Genomic DNA, 15,770 nt, shown 5'->3' with positions numbered 1-15,770 from the left:
GCGGTGTCGACAGCAGAATGAAGTTTCAACGAGTTTTATTAATAAATAAATAATTTATGGTCTCAAACATACATATGTTAATCAGTTTTGCCAATGTCAGACACTGACAAAAAGTAAACCCACACCCTAGGTGTTTCCTTGCAACGCAACTAAACTTAAACGGTATATATTTCCATATATATCTATATCTACACCTATCTATATATCTACCTGTCTATCTATCTAGACAGATAGACAGATAGATACAGTTTAAGTTATATCAACTAATATATGCTGTATATACCGTTTATATAATAATAATAAGAAGAAGAAGAAGAAGAAGAGGAGGAGGAGGAATTTTATTTGTATAACATTTTTCAAACCAGGAGCACAAAGTGTTTTTCATAGACAGCATTAAAAAGAAACAATCACAAATATAAAAACACAATAACAGCAAAATACAAGCACACAATTAAAAGACTGTATATAAAAAAGAAATTTACAAATAAATTATCCAAATGGTTGAAACAAGTGAAACTATTGCAATAAACTTAAAATCAGCACAACAGAGCTGTATTATGTAAACAAATGAGACTAGTTATCAGGCGACAAGGCAAGTCTGTAGAAATGTGTATTAAGACAGGATTTAAAAGCAGAAACAGTGTCAGTGGACTGACGCTAACTGGAAGACTGCTCCAAAGCTGAAGTGCCAGGTCACCCTTTGACCTTAATCTGGACTCTGGAGCAGCTAGCGGGCCTGACCCAGCACATTAAGGAGGCCTTTTTGGACAGTAAAGAGTTAAGAGTTCACTGATGTACTCTGGCCATGTAAAGTCTTGTAAGTCATGAGTAAGATTTTAAAATTGATTCTAAATTAAATTGGTAACCAGTGCAAAGACGCTAAACTTGGGGTGATGTGAGGAGACCACATATGTTTGTATACTGTTTTAATCATTTTTGCCTGATCTGAAAATACTTCCGGTGTGCTTCATACAAATAACCAAGCGCTTCTATTTTTTTGGTGGCCTTCTTCTCCCAGTCGATCATGATGGATCACTCTCTCCTCTCACACTGAAGTCAGATGACTCCGCCAGTAAACAAGTACCTCTGTAGTGAAATTTGAAACCACGTCTGTGCACACTGGAGAGCTGAATGTGTGTGATGTTAAGAAAACATCAGTTCGTTCAATAAAACGTGTTTCTGTTGCCACCTGGAGGTGTCACTTATTAATGTCTCTCTATACGTGTATCCCCCTGTGAGCACTGGAAATAACCTTTGTATATGCCTAATGTCTGGTAATGAATAAGTTATACCTTCATTGTAACTTAAATGTAATCGTAAACAAAAACAAAGACACTGTTTTAACACAAAATACCAGTATAATTTCTTTCAAATCACTCAATCTACTATTCAAACTTTTAACAGGTCGTTTACATTTTTCACTTCAAGCAAACAAACTCAAAACCTTTGAGAAGGGTCCAGTATTTGATGTTTGTTTCGAAAAGTCTGGGTTTTTCTTTCCTGCCTTTCAACAATGTTTGGCCCATTAATGGAGCCGAGTATGAAAAATGGTTCCAGCCCTAGTACTGTTGAGCCACTGCCCACATAATGTGTGTATAATGGGATCAGAGACAGCTGTATTGATCAAATCCATATCTTAAGTGCTATAAATCAGTAACATCTTGAGGGCTTCACAAACTCTGATTTAATTTGACACACAGTGTTTACAATAAATTACCACTAATGTAAATATAATTGAGCGTAACATGTTTACCATAATAGAGTAAAAAGACATCAACATAATAATTAATTATTGCATTTTTCCCTAACTGACTGACTTTTTTCCATCATATTCAGACTAGATTGCCCCAAAACAACAGTCAGCAAAGAACAGATCAATGGGATTTCTAAAACCACTTGTAAAATAGTCATATATATGGAAAAAAAACATTTAAGACAACAAGTAATAATCAAATTCCACAGCAATGTTGAGAATATTGATTAAATGGGATCCTATTTACTAGGCCTATGTCAACTCTCCTACAGTCTTATACTAGTGCCATACCCCCACACACTGAATGCAGGGTAGAGAGGCTCTGTAAACGTGGTGTGGACTCTGTGCAGAAGATGCATGCCATCAGAAACGCTGTAAAATGCAAGTGTCCCTGCTGCATGATCCAGGTACACGCCGATACGAGATGACCTTGGAGCTGGTATGTCTTTGCTTTTGTTGTTGTGCACAAAAGAAAATTTGGACTCCGAGCAGTAGAGGCTCCAGGATTTGTCATTCCAACCCAGGCTGCACTCATTGCCGTTTCCTTTACGACGGATGCCCCTGTAGGTAACGGCCACGTCTATCTCTGTTCCCCTCCAGTTCACCTCCCAGTAACAACGAGTCTCAGTCACGCTCTCCCTGCACAACACCTGGAACCAAAACAGATGAAATGAGATTAGAAGCCCCAGTGTTGATTTATGCATAGTTAATAACAGCTGAGAGTCAAAATAACAACATCTGCAGATAAATTTCTTACAATTATATACAAATTTATCATGAAGAAAACCTTAAAGAATTAATTTCTTGAACAATTTCACAGGAGGGAACTTTAACAAACAGGTTCTCTGACAGTAAGCACTCTTTTTAATCTTAAATAAATGCACTCTTCATAACTGGATCATTCTGGCTTTCAGTCACAGCAATAGATAAATTTCCCTTTATTCCTCTTTTCGGACAAATTAAGATCTTGTCAGCCAGTAAGTAAGTGCTCACCTGCTGCCAGTGGTCAAATCTTTCTGGGTGATCAGGGTAACTCTTTGGATCATTCTTCATCGTAACTGTTCGATTACCCTCAGAAAGGTGGAGGTTGGGGTGGACGCTGTTGACATCCAGAATCAGCTGGGAGGCGTCTGGACAATGCAAGATGATATAATTATTAATCCTCTTTGTGCTGTTTTTTAAACTCAGTTTTCTAATTTTATGTTGTCATGTGTTTTCGTATTTGTCTCTATTGAGATCAGATGTCTCTTTTTTACTACGCAAGTTCAAATTTGTATTTTTTCTTCTGAGCATTATGAATGTCACAGTTTAACATGTTCTTTTGCTTTCTCGTGTTTCACATAATGTTTTAGAAAAGAGAACAATATCCCACTAAAACCTTTCCATACAGCAGCTTAATGACTGCATTCCACCGGTTGGAGCAAAAACAGGAACACCTGTGTTTGTTTAAATTATCCTGAACTGTAAGTTTGCGGTCTTACGTTTCACCAAACCTGTTCTGCAAGTTGGTAGCGTATCTTATGCAAAACTAGTTTCAGTTGCTTCACCACAATGTGTGATCATCCCATTGTTAGGGATGGAGATGTTCCCACTCTAGGAGACCATGACTAGCACTTTTTCAAATCCGGAGAGTACAAAACACATTTCAAAAGCTGGAATGTAAATGGGATTTGAAATAGCTGGCAAGTAGCCGTTGCCAGGTTGGTGCTAAAAGGTTTTACAATCAGTTCAAGGCCGGTTTCTGCTCTGTAAAGAGTAAGCTGATAACTCACATTTCATGAAATCTTCTCTTGTCTTTGGCTCTTCTGTTGTCCTTGGCTCTTCTCTCAAAATTGATTCTCTCCTTGTCTGTTTCTCAACCTCTTGTGTGATGTAGACTTCCTTTACTATGAAGAGAGGGACAAAAACACATGACAGAGTAAGCCTCATGCAATCACTAAATACACAAGCACTCTAGAGAGGAAGCCCCTCTGCAGGGAGACATCAAACGCTACTTGAGATGAAGAGAAATTTGTCAACCTGCTGCTGAGATTTTGCTGATTTCTGTCTTGCTGACTTCCTCCACTTGTAATTTCAGTGCAGCAATGGCTCTCTTGGTAGCATCAAAGGAGTAATAGGGAGCGACACTGACGTTGTTGAGGTCTTCATATCCTGAGGGGCCTGATAGAGACTGCCAGCTCTGTTAACGAAATAAGAAAGGGAAAGATAAAGACTAGAGGAAAAGACTAACCACAGGAATGTTTTCTCAGATATTGTAAGGCTGATTCTTGCACATTTTAGACTGAGCCCTGCCTGAAATTGGTCTCTCTATTGTTTTTGTCATGGTACAGCTGTCAGGCTCACCTGGAGGAAATGTATGTGATCATCAGTGTGTGAGAGCTTCTCCAGGTTGGCGTGTCTCCTCCTCAGCAGAGTGATCTCTTCCTCCAAGCGGTCAAGCAGTATCTCGCCCCGTGTCACTGTGGTCTTCTCGTGTGTGCGTATCATCTCCTTAACTTCATTGTACTTCCTCTCTAAGGAAAGCAGAAGCTCAGTGAAGATCCTCTCGTTCTCCTCCAGGACCGTTTGAGCTGAGTGCTGATGAGGTACAAAAGAAAGAGAAGAGAGAGAATTTGTTAAATATGAAAGTCTGACATGTTCATTTGCTTTTGTGGACAGAATCACGGCAGCGTGACTTGTGTGAGACGACATTATACCTACTTTAACTGATTCCACAGCTTGTCGGAGATCCTGCCACTTTTTAACTCTCTGGTCAATCCTGTACTGAGATTTGTGCAGTGTGGTACCAAGCTGTTTCTGTGGAGGGAAGGACATTAAAGGAACCATCATTAGTGAATGATAACATAATCATGTTATCCCTGTACAATAAATAACCTTTCAAATCACCTGTTATTGTATTTGTTTTCACCAAAAGTATAGATTGACAGATTGTTTTCACCACTCACTTGTTTCTCAGTCCTCTCGGTCCCAGCTGGAACGATGTCATGGTGTTTATGTTCGTCCATCATGCACAGAACACACACTGATGTCTGATCAGTGCGACAAAAAGCCTCCAGCAGCTTGTCATGCTGTGCACAGATCTTCTCTCTCATCTGACCAGTTGCTTTGACCAGTTTGTGCTTCATCAGGGCTGGGTAGTCATAGTGAGACTGGAGGTGTGTCTCGCAGTAAGATGACAGGCACACCAAGCATGACTTCTCAGCCTTCTGCTTCCTTGATGTGCAGAAGTCACACAGGACATCTCCGTTCTTGGCCTGGGTCCTGGACTGGCTACGACTGGTGGAGCGACGAGATTTCTCCAAGTTGGTGTACCTGTCTAAATCCAGAGTGCTGGGGTGGGACATTTTCACCTTGATGTAAAATAGATGTCCAGTAGATATGAGAACAAAATTAAAACCCAAAGGTGATTTAGCTCAGCAGCAAAAAGTTAACCTCTTATAATAAAATGTGTTGAGATCCTCAGCTGAAGAGAAGACTCGACAAAAACTGAAGTGAGCAGGATGAAGTATCCGCAGAGAGACTGAGTTCCTGATGTTAACAGCTTCAGTGAAACTGTGTGACTGACGCTGCGTGTGACAGAATGTTAGCTATGTGCTCTACTCTCATGGTAAAACCAGTATTCCTGGTTGGGTGTTGAATCGTCAGGGAACAGGTGGTTCTACAAATGTGCTGCCTGAAACAAAGAAAGTTAAAACAATGGAGACAGAAACTTGAAAATACCATTGTACCAAATACCAAACACACATTTCATTGTTTGTTTGGGGAGGATTTTTGATGACATTTGCTTGTGTTCCCATAGATAGATAGATAGATAGATAGATAGATAGATAGATAGATAGATACCAGGATATTCACTCACACTGGCAACGCGAGAACAGCATCATCTTGTGGGACTTATATATTACTACATGAAATATATACCCGTCTGCATTGTATACTAATATACTGTATATAAAATTTAAAACGATTTTATACACAGGACTGTTGATAATTCTCCTCAAACCTGTAACGTTGCAACACATTCCAAGAATAATATCGCCGTTATATTTCTAGATTCAGAAACTTTGACAAACATCACATTCTACATTTTGACAATCATCACATAATAACTCCTGTGGATTAATATAACTGGTTTGTTGGTGCAAATAATTACAAAAGATAGCGTTGTGCAAGATGCAATACAGCTGAATGACAAATTAAAGGAAGAACATGGGTGCAGACACATAATGAATGCAGATGCTTCAATACAGCTCAGGAAGGGCACCTGAGAATAATGTGAATTACACACTATGGCCTTAACAGGCACGAGATCTTAACCGAAAAGAATACTTATGTGAGATTTTAGACAGTGATCTTCACCAACATTATTAAAACACTCTATTGGGAAATATCTTTTGGGAGAATTGTGTTTATCCCTCCAGACATTAAATTGACAGACACTTTGAGAATCTATAGCAAGGAGCTGTGAAGCTGTTCGTAATGGCCTTACATCTTACTACAGTCAGACACTTTATGTTGGTTTTTCCTTTAATTTGTCATTCATTTGTATTTTCATCTTGTTTAAGGGACATGATTTCTGTTAAATGGCCTAATTGTCAAATCAATTATTTCATTTGTAATATGGTTATTTGTAAGCTGTGTCTTCCACTGTTTGCAGTATATTAGCAATACATTACAGTGCCAGTCTGTTCAACACAGCCATCTTCAAGATATGCACTTCAATGCTTTTTTACTTTTGCTTTGACAAGTTTGTTCCCGCAGCATCACTTTCTCAGGACTACTTGGGTTATTTGCACACTGCCTAATAAACCAAAACCTCAGCATTTCTACACACATTGGGCCTGTCTACCATATTTCACTTCTTTGGTATTTTTCCCACTCAGGTCTCAATAATTTATAACAATAAAAAATGCCCATTAGGTATAAGTGTAGCAGTTTTCACACTGGGATAGATTATCTAATTTTGTCTCAAGCAAGGGTTTTCTACAAGTTAACTAATGGAACTTGCAATAAAAAAATCTAAACACTTAAATGGTTGGCAATAACTGTAGTGGAAAAATAGAAGAAATACAAATAGATAGAAGAAATACAAAAGTAGTAACTGTGAAACAATTCACTGTGTAAGTCCTGCATTCACATTTCAAGTAAAAACACTGACATATTATAAGCAATACACACAAAAAAAGAAGTAATAGAAGCCTACTCATTATGAGGAATCACCCATTCCACAGTTATACTATTATGAAAATACACTATATTATTGGATTATTATTAGTAGTATTGGTGCATTAATAACATTGCATTATATTGTGTGTGTTCATCATGTGTCTTGAATAGAAAATATTAATATGCAAAGTACAGGAGTAACTATGGCTGTCAGATGTAGAAGTCAAAAATATACACAGTATTTTTCTCTGAATTGTAGTGAAATAAGAATGAAGTAGTACAAAATGGAAACACTCAAGACAAGTACTTTGTTTACTTCCCACCAACGGTAATCGGTGTAGCTAATAATAAATGCTGTATGAATGAATGAAGATCCCCTCCAGACATGTATGAGGACATATGAAAATAATCTGCTTGGAATAATAATGTGTGTCCTTAAAATGGCATCTCCTTCTCCTCCTTCATCAATCCCAGATTCTATGAATATGCAAATATATTTCATTAAGATGTCTCCTACATCACTGTAAAGTCAGCTCTCAGTGTATGTGCACTGGACGATCCCTCCAGGAAACTGTGATTTTGAGATTGCTACTAATTAATGCAAGAAATCAAGAATATTTGCAAGAAATGGCCAAATCAACAGACCGCTTGTGATTGTCACATTTTGTGTCTTGGTAACTTATGTCATCGCAGCACACATTCAGCAAAGATTCAGGCGCGCATTCAGGTGGACGATGGACAAATCTTACCTGCCAACAAAAATTACAGCCATAGACCTTGCAAAACAATTCCCAAATGTTCCCAAATGAGGTTTGCAGTCAGTTAGTGAGAAGAATACAAGTTAATGTGTTTGTTCACACAGCAAATATGGACATAATCTACCTCAAACATAAAAATGGGAACTTTGGAAATGAAACTATAGTTTTATGTCAATGGATTTATTTTAATAACATTATTGGCTGATTTTATTTGGTGCTAATGTTAAGGTGAAAGTTAATTTAATAAAGGATTATAACTCAAGTACAGTATTTTCTTTTTTATAACTTTGAGTCCATGGCTCTTACATTCAGAATTTGCTTTTTTATTGAAGGAAGTGATTACATATGACTCTTCATCTGTAGTAGTTTTTTTTCTTTCTTTCTTTCCTTTGCTTGCATTTTTTCCCAATTTCCACAATTTTACTGCAATATATGTAATGATGGGTCCAGCAACAGGCCACCATCTTAGTGCAAGATGGCATTGCGCACGGATGCAGCGGCTTTGTTCTCCCTGACTTAATTTTGTTGTACAGCTGTGCAACGACAATAAAGGCATTCTATCTATCAATAAGAGCACTTCAAACATTGCAAATTGTGTCACAATTTTTGAGATAAGCTGCTGCAAAATCAAGCATTTTTGGTTGCAATAATCACAAAAAACTGCAAAATCCAGGTTTCAAGTTTCCACATCACTCGTGTAACTTTCATACTGGACCACAATTGGTTTCCAAACTAGTTGTGATGTCACAAATCCTGCATGTAGGCCCATCCCTTTAAGTGGGATTTTCAATGAGCACAAAGAAACTTCCGACTTTCAGCAGATGAATGTGGAAAAAAGCCCTAAAGTGCCAAACTCTGCACAGACATCATTCTGCACAGTGAAACTCAAACATCCAAACTGTAGGAACAATAAACAAAACACATTTTTGAGTGAAGTAGAGACTTTAAAGACGTTTAAAAGCGTTATCTTTATGGTCTCCTGTTTGTGTTGTGTAAATGCCTCCGATACGATAGTGGGCACTAGTGGTTCCCGCGCTGCATTGACGTGACAATGATTGCTTTCGCTAAAGTGCGTCGGTGGTCCAACGTTGGCGCCAGATGAGCTGTGGCGCCAGCTACACACACAGAGGCAGAGAGAGGAAGACACACACAGCAGTCTGACGAGGCTCACAACAGCTTGCAAAGCCCTTCTCAACCCGGAGTTTGAAGCATATAAACGACTCTTTTTTTCCCTCTTCCTTCAGCAAACAAACACTAAAAGGACAGAAAGGTGGGTGATGCGTATATGCAAGAATTTGTACATTTACAACTGGCATGATTGTTACTCCTGGTGGGGTTCTCATCGTTAAAATTCAACTTAACGTTACTCCAGTGTGAATAGTAGCAGCGTTGAGGCGGAGGGACGCCTGTATTTAACTGGATATAATCTCAGTAGTTATATGCAATGATGGGTCCAGTAATAGGTTGTGTGTTTGGCGTCTCCAGTTGTGATACTACCCAACTTTGTAATGGAAAAATACAGGCCTGGACTCGCACTGGTGGTAACATTATGTTCAAGCACGGCAACACACTATATCACGAGGAACTGTTTCAGCTTTCATCCGCATCCAGGTTGTTTTCTTGAGACGTAATATGTGCAGAATCGACTCTTGAGTAAACGTGCAGTTAGTTAAATCTTTATGCATGCGACTTAACATGGTCGGATGGGCGGCTGGGCAAAGCTTCCGCTCCAATGTTTTACAATCTGCTGGCTCGTCCTGAAGTGGAGACAGACAGAGAGAGAGCAGGCTGTAGCCGTGTTAGCAAACTGGATTAGCTGACTCGTTAGCTTGGTATCATGGCTAGGTAGCCAACACGCTAATATCGTCTCTGCTGGATAGCTGCTAACATCAGCAAGGCCGCCATCAGAGAGTCGTGTGTATATGTGTGTGTGTGTGTGCGTGTATATGTGTGTGTGTGCGGTTTGCTGGGTGCAGCCGCAGCGAGGAAGGCTTCATGTGGGGTTCTCCTAGCTATCAAAAGCAGACATTTAATACCTTCACTGATAGCATCCTGCTCGGTTAATGTAGCCCAAACGGCATTTGTTGGAAGGACCTGAGTCTTACATGGATTCTCATGCAAGTAAAAGGTACTCTTTCCCGGGTTTTTCACGCGGCGTTCATCGCCCTCACGGTTAGCCATCTTTGTTTCAGCTAGCCAACTCCTGATGACCGTGTGCTAATGCACATTAGCTTACGACGTCGCCCTCACTGATACCGCATGTTAAACGATGGTTTCACACCGCCTTTGTGTCACCATACTCAAATTTGGCAAAGCTTTGAACAGCTTTATGGTTTTGCTTATTCGGAGATAGCTCTTAATTCAATGTGTTTTTGAAGGGCGGAAGCTAACGTGGCTAACGTTAGCTAGCGGCAGCCATCTTAGACGAGCATGTAATCTTGGCTAGCTGGAAGTGCTGGTGTGGCACAACAAGATGGCCTGTTAATACTCGCACAAGGAGAGTTTCCGCGTCGGTGGTTGTGTCATAAATCGCACCAAATTACTTGACTCGATTCCTCGTTTTAATGTAAGTATTTAGCCGTTGTTTTGCTCTGACTACAATTACTCGCGTGTTGGTTTTTGCTATGAAGCTAGTTAGCTCGCTAAATGGTGAACACATTAGCAGCTAACACAATGCTGTTTTGTCGTTAACCAGTCCCCCCCTCGACCATAGCCAGCTAACTAGCGGCTATGAAGGCTATTTGTAGCTGTTATGGACGGCTAGCAACCAAACAGTCAGTGTTTAACAACAAAACATCGCTGTTTTAAATGTTTTTGCACTCTTCAAGGCTGCACTTTACATAACGAGCAGCGTGTTGCGCAGATGAGCGCACTTTGTAGGCCAGTCGGGCTTTGTCTTGAGGATTAAGTTAAGAGTTGGAAGCTTGATCATGATGTGGTTCACTTTGATTTTATCAATTGCGTTAGCTAGTGTGATGTAGCTCGTCTTGAGCGCTAACTTGGCTAGCAAATTGGCCACTTAGCTTTCTGTGAGGTTTTGCAAATCTGTAATAATGCGTGAAAGTATGGACAATATATTTTCTTAAAGAAGTGGGGATTATGAGCCCGTAGCCTATATACTCTATCATTCAGATTTCTAAGCATAATGCAGCAGACATCTGGTTTCAGGTCAAATGAACGTAGGCTATGGATATACAGTAGTACAGAGTGCATTATTTCATCTAATATTAAGGACATCATTTTTTTCCCCTGCACTGATGATAATCTTTTGCATTAACCAAATACACAACCAGCCCTTTCTTGCAGTTGTCACCAACCAGATGATGGTCTGTGTTGGCAAAGGGTTTAGATGTCTATCCTGGGCAAGTAGGGATCCTTCTCTAGGGGGAAGTGAGTGGCAAACTTCAGGATTTCTCATCAGACATGTATTTCAGAAAGGCTAGCCTTTATTCCAATCTAAGGTTTAATGTCTCTTCCCACAATTTTGTTAGAGTTCTCACTGATAGTTATCAGTGAAAATATCCCAAAATCTTTCAAATACTTAGAATATATAGTTTTTGTTTTGTATTAGTTAAACACAACTCTACTCAGGCTTAGAGAGATACTTGAATATGACTTAAATTGTATTACTGAGATATTGGTATATCAAATTACCCATGCCTACCTTGTAAACACAAATTATTTGCCTGTTTATGTACACATACACATGCAAAACAAATATTGACTCAAATCAGAAATATAACAATAATTATGTACTAATATACATATTATCCTAATATTATTTTTGTCTGCCAGGTGGAATTTGGTGCCATAGCTCAGTTTGTTAAACTGCTTTACCTTTTCTCTTGCCACCTGTACTCAGCCCATATGAAACTAGCAAGTCTGTTTTGTGTACAGTGTGTGACAAATGCATATGAAAACAACCTACTAGCCTGTGAAACATGCAAGGTAATTGATACTGTTGCTGAAAAAACATTTGAACAAAAACTGTAATGACATTGCAAACAGTAGGAGACTATTTATTGTACACCAGTATGATCCGCTGAGAACTGCTGCATCTCTACAGGCTATATACATAAATACAATATACATTTGGTTTGTGTCAAAGACACTACTGCCTGTAAGCTTCAATGTTTATTAGATTTGTAGTGTGTCTGTTAACATCTGGCAAGGGACAATATATTAACCTTCTAGTCTATATCTGGATAATTTAGTTTTTCTGTTCATCAATTGGCATCCTAGAAAAATGAATGAAAACCACTTAAGGCACCGTATTAATTATTGCTCTTTATTTTCTTCTTTTGCAGGACTGCTCACTGATAAGAGCACCAGCGCTGCACCAAACAAAACCGAGCTCTTTAAACCCGATTCCCTTTTGAGTCATCGCCCGGCAGGAAAACGGAGGTCGTGGGGCTGGAGTGTGTTCTCATGGCCGAGTCAGAGACTGAATGTGACACACCCGGCCTTGACACACTTGGGTCGGAGTGTGTCATAGCCCACAGCCATGTCGACCTTCACTATGGAGCAGAAACTGAGATCATGACAGAAGAAAAACGTGGATTAGAGCTTGAGATCCATGGCTCAGACTTAAAGATCCAGGGACTGGGGACAGAACTCGGAGCTGTAGCCTGTGTGGATGCAATTGTGGCTGAGACAGACCATGATTACATTAAAGTGGAACCCGGTGAGATGCACTGTTTCACAGGAGCAGAGATCAAGACGTCGGGAAATGAAGCTCTGCTGGGAGAGGTGCTGCTTAAGACCGAAAGCGAGCATGTGGTGAAAGTGGAGTCTGACCATGGCGGGGAGTTGACTGTGGAGTCTGAGAATGGTGTCATCATACATGAAGCCCATGGCCTGCAGTGCAACGAGTGTGGGGAGATCTTTGGCAGCATAGCTGATCTTCACCAACACTTTGAGATCCATAAGGACCTCAACCCTTACATCTGTGTCCACTGTGGTGAGAGCTTTGCTGTTGAGGCTAGCCTCAAGCAGCACATGAAGATTCATATGAAAGAAAAGCCCTATGTTCCTCCAGGAGTTGAGATCATGGGCAAAGATGTTATTGATGCCTTCAGCCTCAAGTCTCATCAGATGATCCATTTGCCAGACAAACCCCACAGATGCTCAGAGTGTGGTAAGAGCTTTGCAGCTGCAATCACCCTCAGAGAACACATGAAGATGCATTCAGAGGACAAGCCCTATAAGTGCACCCAGTGTAGGAAGAGCTTTGTCCGCAGAAGGCATCTGAAAAAGCACCAGGAGGTCCATGCACGTGAGAAGCCATATACCTGCGGCCAGTGTGGCAAAGGCTTTGCTACAACTTCCAACCTGAAGCAGCATCAGAAGACCCATGCTGCAGTTGTGCTCGGAGACAAACCTCACCGGTGCACACAGTGTGGAAAGTGTTTTGCTGCTGCAGCCACTCTGAGGGAGCACCAGAGGATCCACTCGGGTGAGAAGCCCTACAAATGTAACATGTGCAGGAAGAGTTTTGTCCGCAAACGCCATCTGAAGAAGCACCAGCAAGTCCATGCCGGAGGAAAGCCCTACACCTGCAGACATTGCAACAAGGGCTTCAATCACTCCTCTTCTCTCTCTCGCCACCACAAGATCCACCTGCAGAACCCAGTGTTTTCTCCTCCTCAGCCCGTGAAAACCTTGTCCTTCGGCACTCCCCCAAAGCAGAGGGTACACCAGCAGGGAGACAAGCCCTATATGTGCCACCACTGTGAAAAGGGCTTCAATCATTCCTCTTCCCTGTCCCGACACCAAAGAGTCCACTCAGAGGGAAAGAGCTACACCTGCCCCCACTGTGGTAAAAGATTCAATCACTCCTCGTCCCTTGCAAGGCATCAGAGAGTTCACATGGAGAATAAACAGCAACAACAACAGCAGCCGCAAACACCACAGCCACAACAGCAGCAGTACAGTCCCATCCCCATTCCCATCCCCATCACTCCAGTGAAGGGATTCCCTAACAATGCCTTCCCCAAACAGCGCATCCTGTCTCCGGAAAAACCATACAGGTGCACCCAGTGTGGAAAAGGCTTTAACCATTCATCTTCCCTCTCTAGACATCATAGGATCCATGTAGGTCAGTGAGCCCCCCTCTCCCACCCTCATATGCTGTCCCATGCAAGCGCACACATCCCTGCTCCCCGTTTCTGTTCTACAATGGTCCCATCATTGATATCACCACACCACAGGAAACATCAGGCCAACTTCTATAGACAAAAGTGGTCAGTTCAGCACATTGCTATGTTGAAGTGGAGCAGTTGAGAATAAATGGACAGTAACACAAGTCTTCAAAAGGAAAAGGCTTGGCCTGAAGGACTGAGTAACCTATAATTCAGAGCTGAACCCGGGACTTGTTCTCGGTTTGAAGAGGGTATAATACTAGATTCTGAAGGAATTCTTGTTTGTGATTGTGCTTCACTTGCTCCAGGACCTCTTTTGAACACTTTTAAAAGAAAAAAAAAATGTGATTTGAAGATCTACATGATAAAATTGTTACCTGGGGAAAATATGCTTCACCTTCTGGTTAGTCTTTTTTGATACAAGAATTCAGTTATTGTACCTTCAGGTGGGCACATGCGCTTTTGAGCTGCAACTTTATTCAAGGCTACCAACACAATTGGTGAACAAGAACTGTTGTCTCGATTTAAATAGTTATCTTTTTCACCCACATAATCCATGTGAAGCAAACAACAAAAATCCAATGTAAATACTTACTGATTTCATTTATATATATATATGTATAGGTGACTAGTGTGCTGTTCCGAAAGATTACATTTTTGATAGTAAGATCCACTTTGTCTCCACCTTTTTTTTTTTTCCCTTTATGACTTTAATTTGTTAAGTGTTGGAGATAAACATGTTGCAAGTGTTCTCATGCAGCTTGCTCTTGAATTTGGGCTCCATCAGACATGAGCCATGTTGTATATTTATGAGGTTGTTTTCTTGTATGTCTACAATGAGTTAGCACTGCTGCATAGACTGTACAGAGAGCAATACTGGCTGACACCCTGATTCTATTATGACATGCAATTTAGCCATAAGAAAATGCATAATAGAAAATAAAAATCTACTGGGTAGCATATTACAACATGACCTGTCCTAATTATTTACTGTGCAGTTTCTTTTGTACCCCCAGCACCAAATGTACACAAAATGCAACATCTCACTTTGATTATTGCTTTGGAGACTAATTCAATTACCTGTGTATAGAATATAGGTAACTGTTGTTCACGTTGATCTGCAAACTGTCACAAAAGGTTGTGTATACTAAAAAAGAAAAAAAACAAAAAAGACTACACGAGAAAATCTCACTTTTACAGGACTTTAAGATTTTTTCCGAAATTCCAATGGATTGTGCTCTATTTACTGTTCTGTGTAAAATATCTTTTACAAACTGATGTATTTTTTTAGATATGGCTTGGGTTATATGAAAGGGAACGAGAGATATACAGTTTTTATGGGAGTGAACATTATGGTGAGCGATATTTTCTTTTCCTTTTTATTTGGATAACAATTGTGCTTCAAATTGTAGCATAGGTTTCTTCCTTGTGTTAGATAGGTGCCTTATTGCATGCTATGTAGAAATGTATGCTGAGCTGTTATTTGAGAAAAAAAGTTAGGGTTTTCAGGAGTCTTTTGTTCATATTCATACTAACTTACCCTACATTTTAATTTGATGTCACTGATACCTACTGCTTTTTTGCTTTCATGTATATTACGTGTTTACACTGTTACGACCATATTGTCTTCTTTTTTTTTTTTTTCCTCCCTTTTATTTTTGTCAATGGCCTCATTGTAGAGAGAAAATTTGTAAATGATCCATATAGGCTTCTCTTAAGGGCAAATCCTGTAACACCTCTTCCCAATTTCTGAGTGGCACATATATGGATAAATAAAGGTTGTTGACTCTCTTGTGGTGTTCAATCAATGAAGTATTGATATGACTTGAGAGAAAAGAGGAGAAAGTCTGTTTTTGGTCAGTCTTTACTGATTAAACAACCCATAATTGAGATTATGTATAATAACACAAGGTAGTTGCATAGTGCTGGCATGAAGTGAGACTAAGGCAATAG

At 40.0% G+C, this 15,770-nt stretch overlaps 2 protein-coding genes across 6 annotated transcripts; one reads left to right on the top strand and one right to left on the bottom strand.

The window, feature by feature from the left end:
- Positions 1-336: 336 nt before the first annotated feature.
- On the bottom strand, positions 337-6,438 carry ftr14l (finTRIM family, member 14-like). Its single transcript, XM_044372342.1, has 7 exons — positions 4,699-6,438; positions 4,454-4,549; positions 4,097-4,330; positions 3,773-3,932; positions 3,526-3,639; positions 2,747-2,883; positions 337-2,403 (listed from the first exon to the last, which is right to left on the bottom strand). The coding sequence occupies exons 1-7, from the start codon at positions 5,095-5,097 to the stop codon at positions 2,020-2,022; spliced, it is 1,524 nt and encodes a 507-aa protein (XP_044228277.1). The 5' UTR covers positions 5,098-6,438; the 3' UTR covers positions 337-2,019.
- A 2,327-nt stretch (positions 6,439-8,765) lies between these two features.
- On the top strand, positions 8,766-15,608 carry si:ch211-198a12.6 (uncharacterized protein LOC563253 homolog). Of its 5 annotated transcripts, none has more exons than XM_044372337.1 (2): positions 8,766-8,947; positions 11,985-15,608. In XM_044372337.1, the coding sequence occupies exon 2, from the start codon at positions 12,106-12,108 to the stop codon at positions 13,780-13,782; it is 1,677 nt and encodes a 558-aa protein (XP_044228272.1). In that variant the 5' UTR covers positions 8,766-8,947; positions 11,985-12,105; the 3' UTR covers positions 13,783-15,608. The 5 variants fall into 5 exon arrangements, with proteins under 5 accessions (XP_044228272.1, XP_044228275.1, XP_044228273.1 ...); XM_044372340.1 differs by lacking the exon at positions 8,766-8,947 and adding an exon at positions 9,423-9,595; XM_044372338.1 differs by lacking the exon at positions 8,766-8,947 and adding an exon at positions 9,612-9,805.
- Positions 15,609-15,770: the final 162 nt, after the last annotated feature.

The sequence above is a fragment of the Thunnus albacares genome, chromosome 14 (genome assembly GCF_914725855.1).
Source record: "Thunnus albacares chromosome 14, fThuAlb1.1, whole genome shotgun sequence".
Lineage (NCBI taxonomy): Eukaryota > Metazoa > Chordata > Actinopteri > Scombriformes > Scombridae > Thunnus > Thunnus albacares.
Note: the sequence above shows the minus strand (reverse complement) of the source record. Positions and strands in the feature narration are given on the sequence as shown.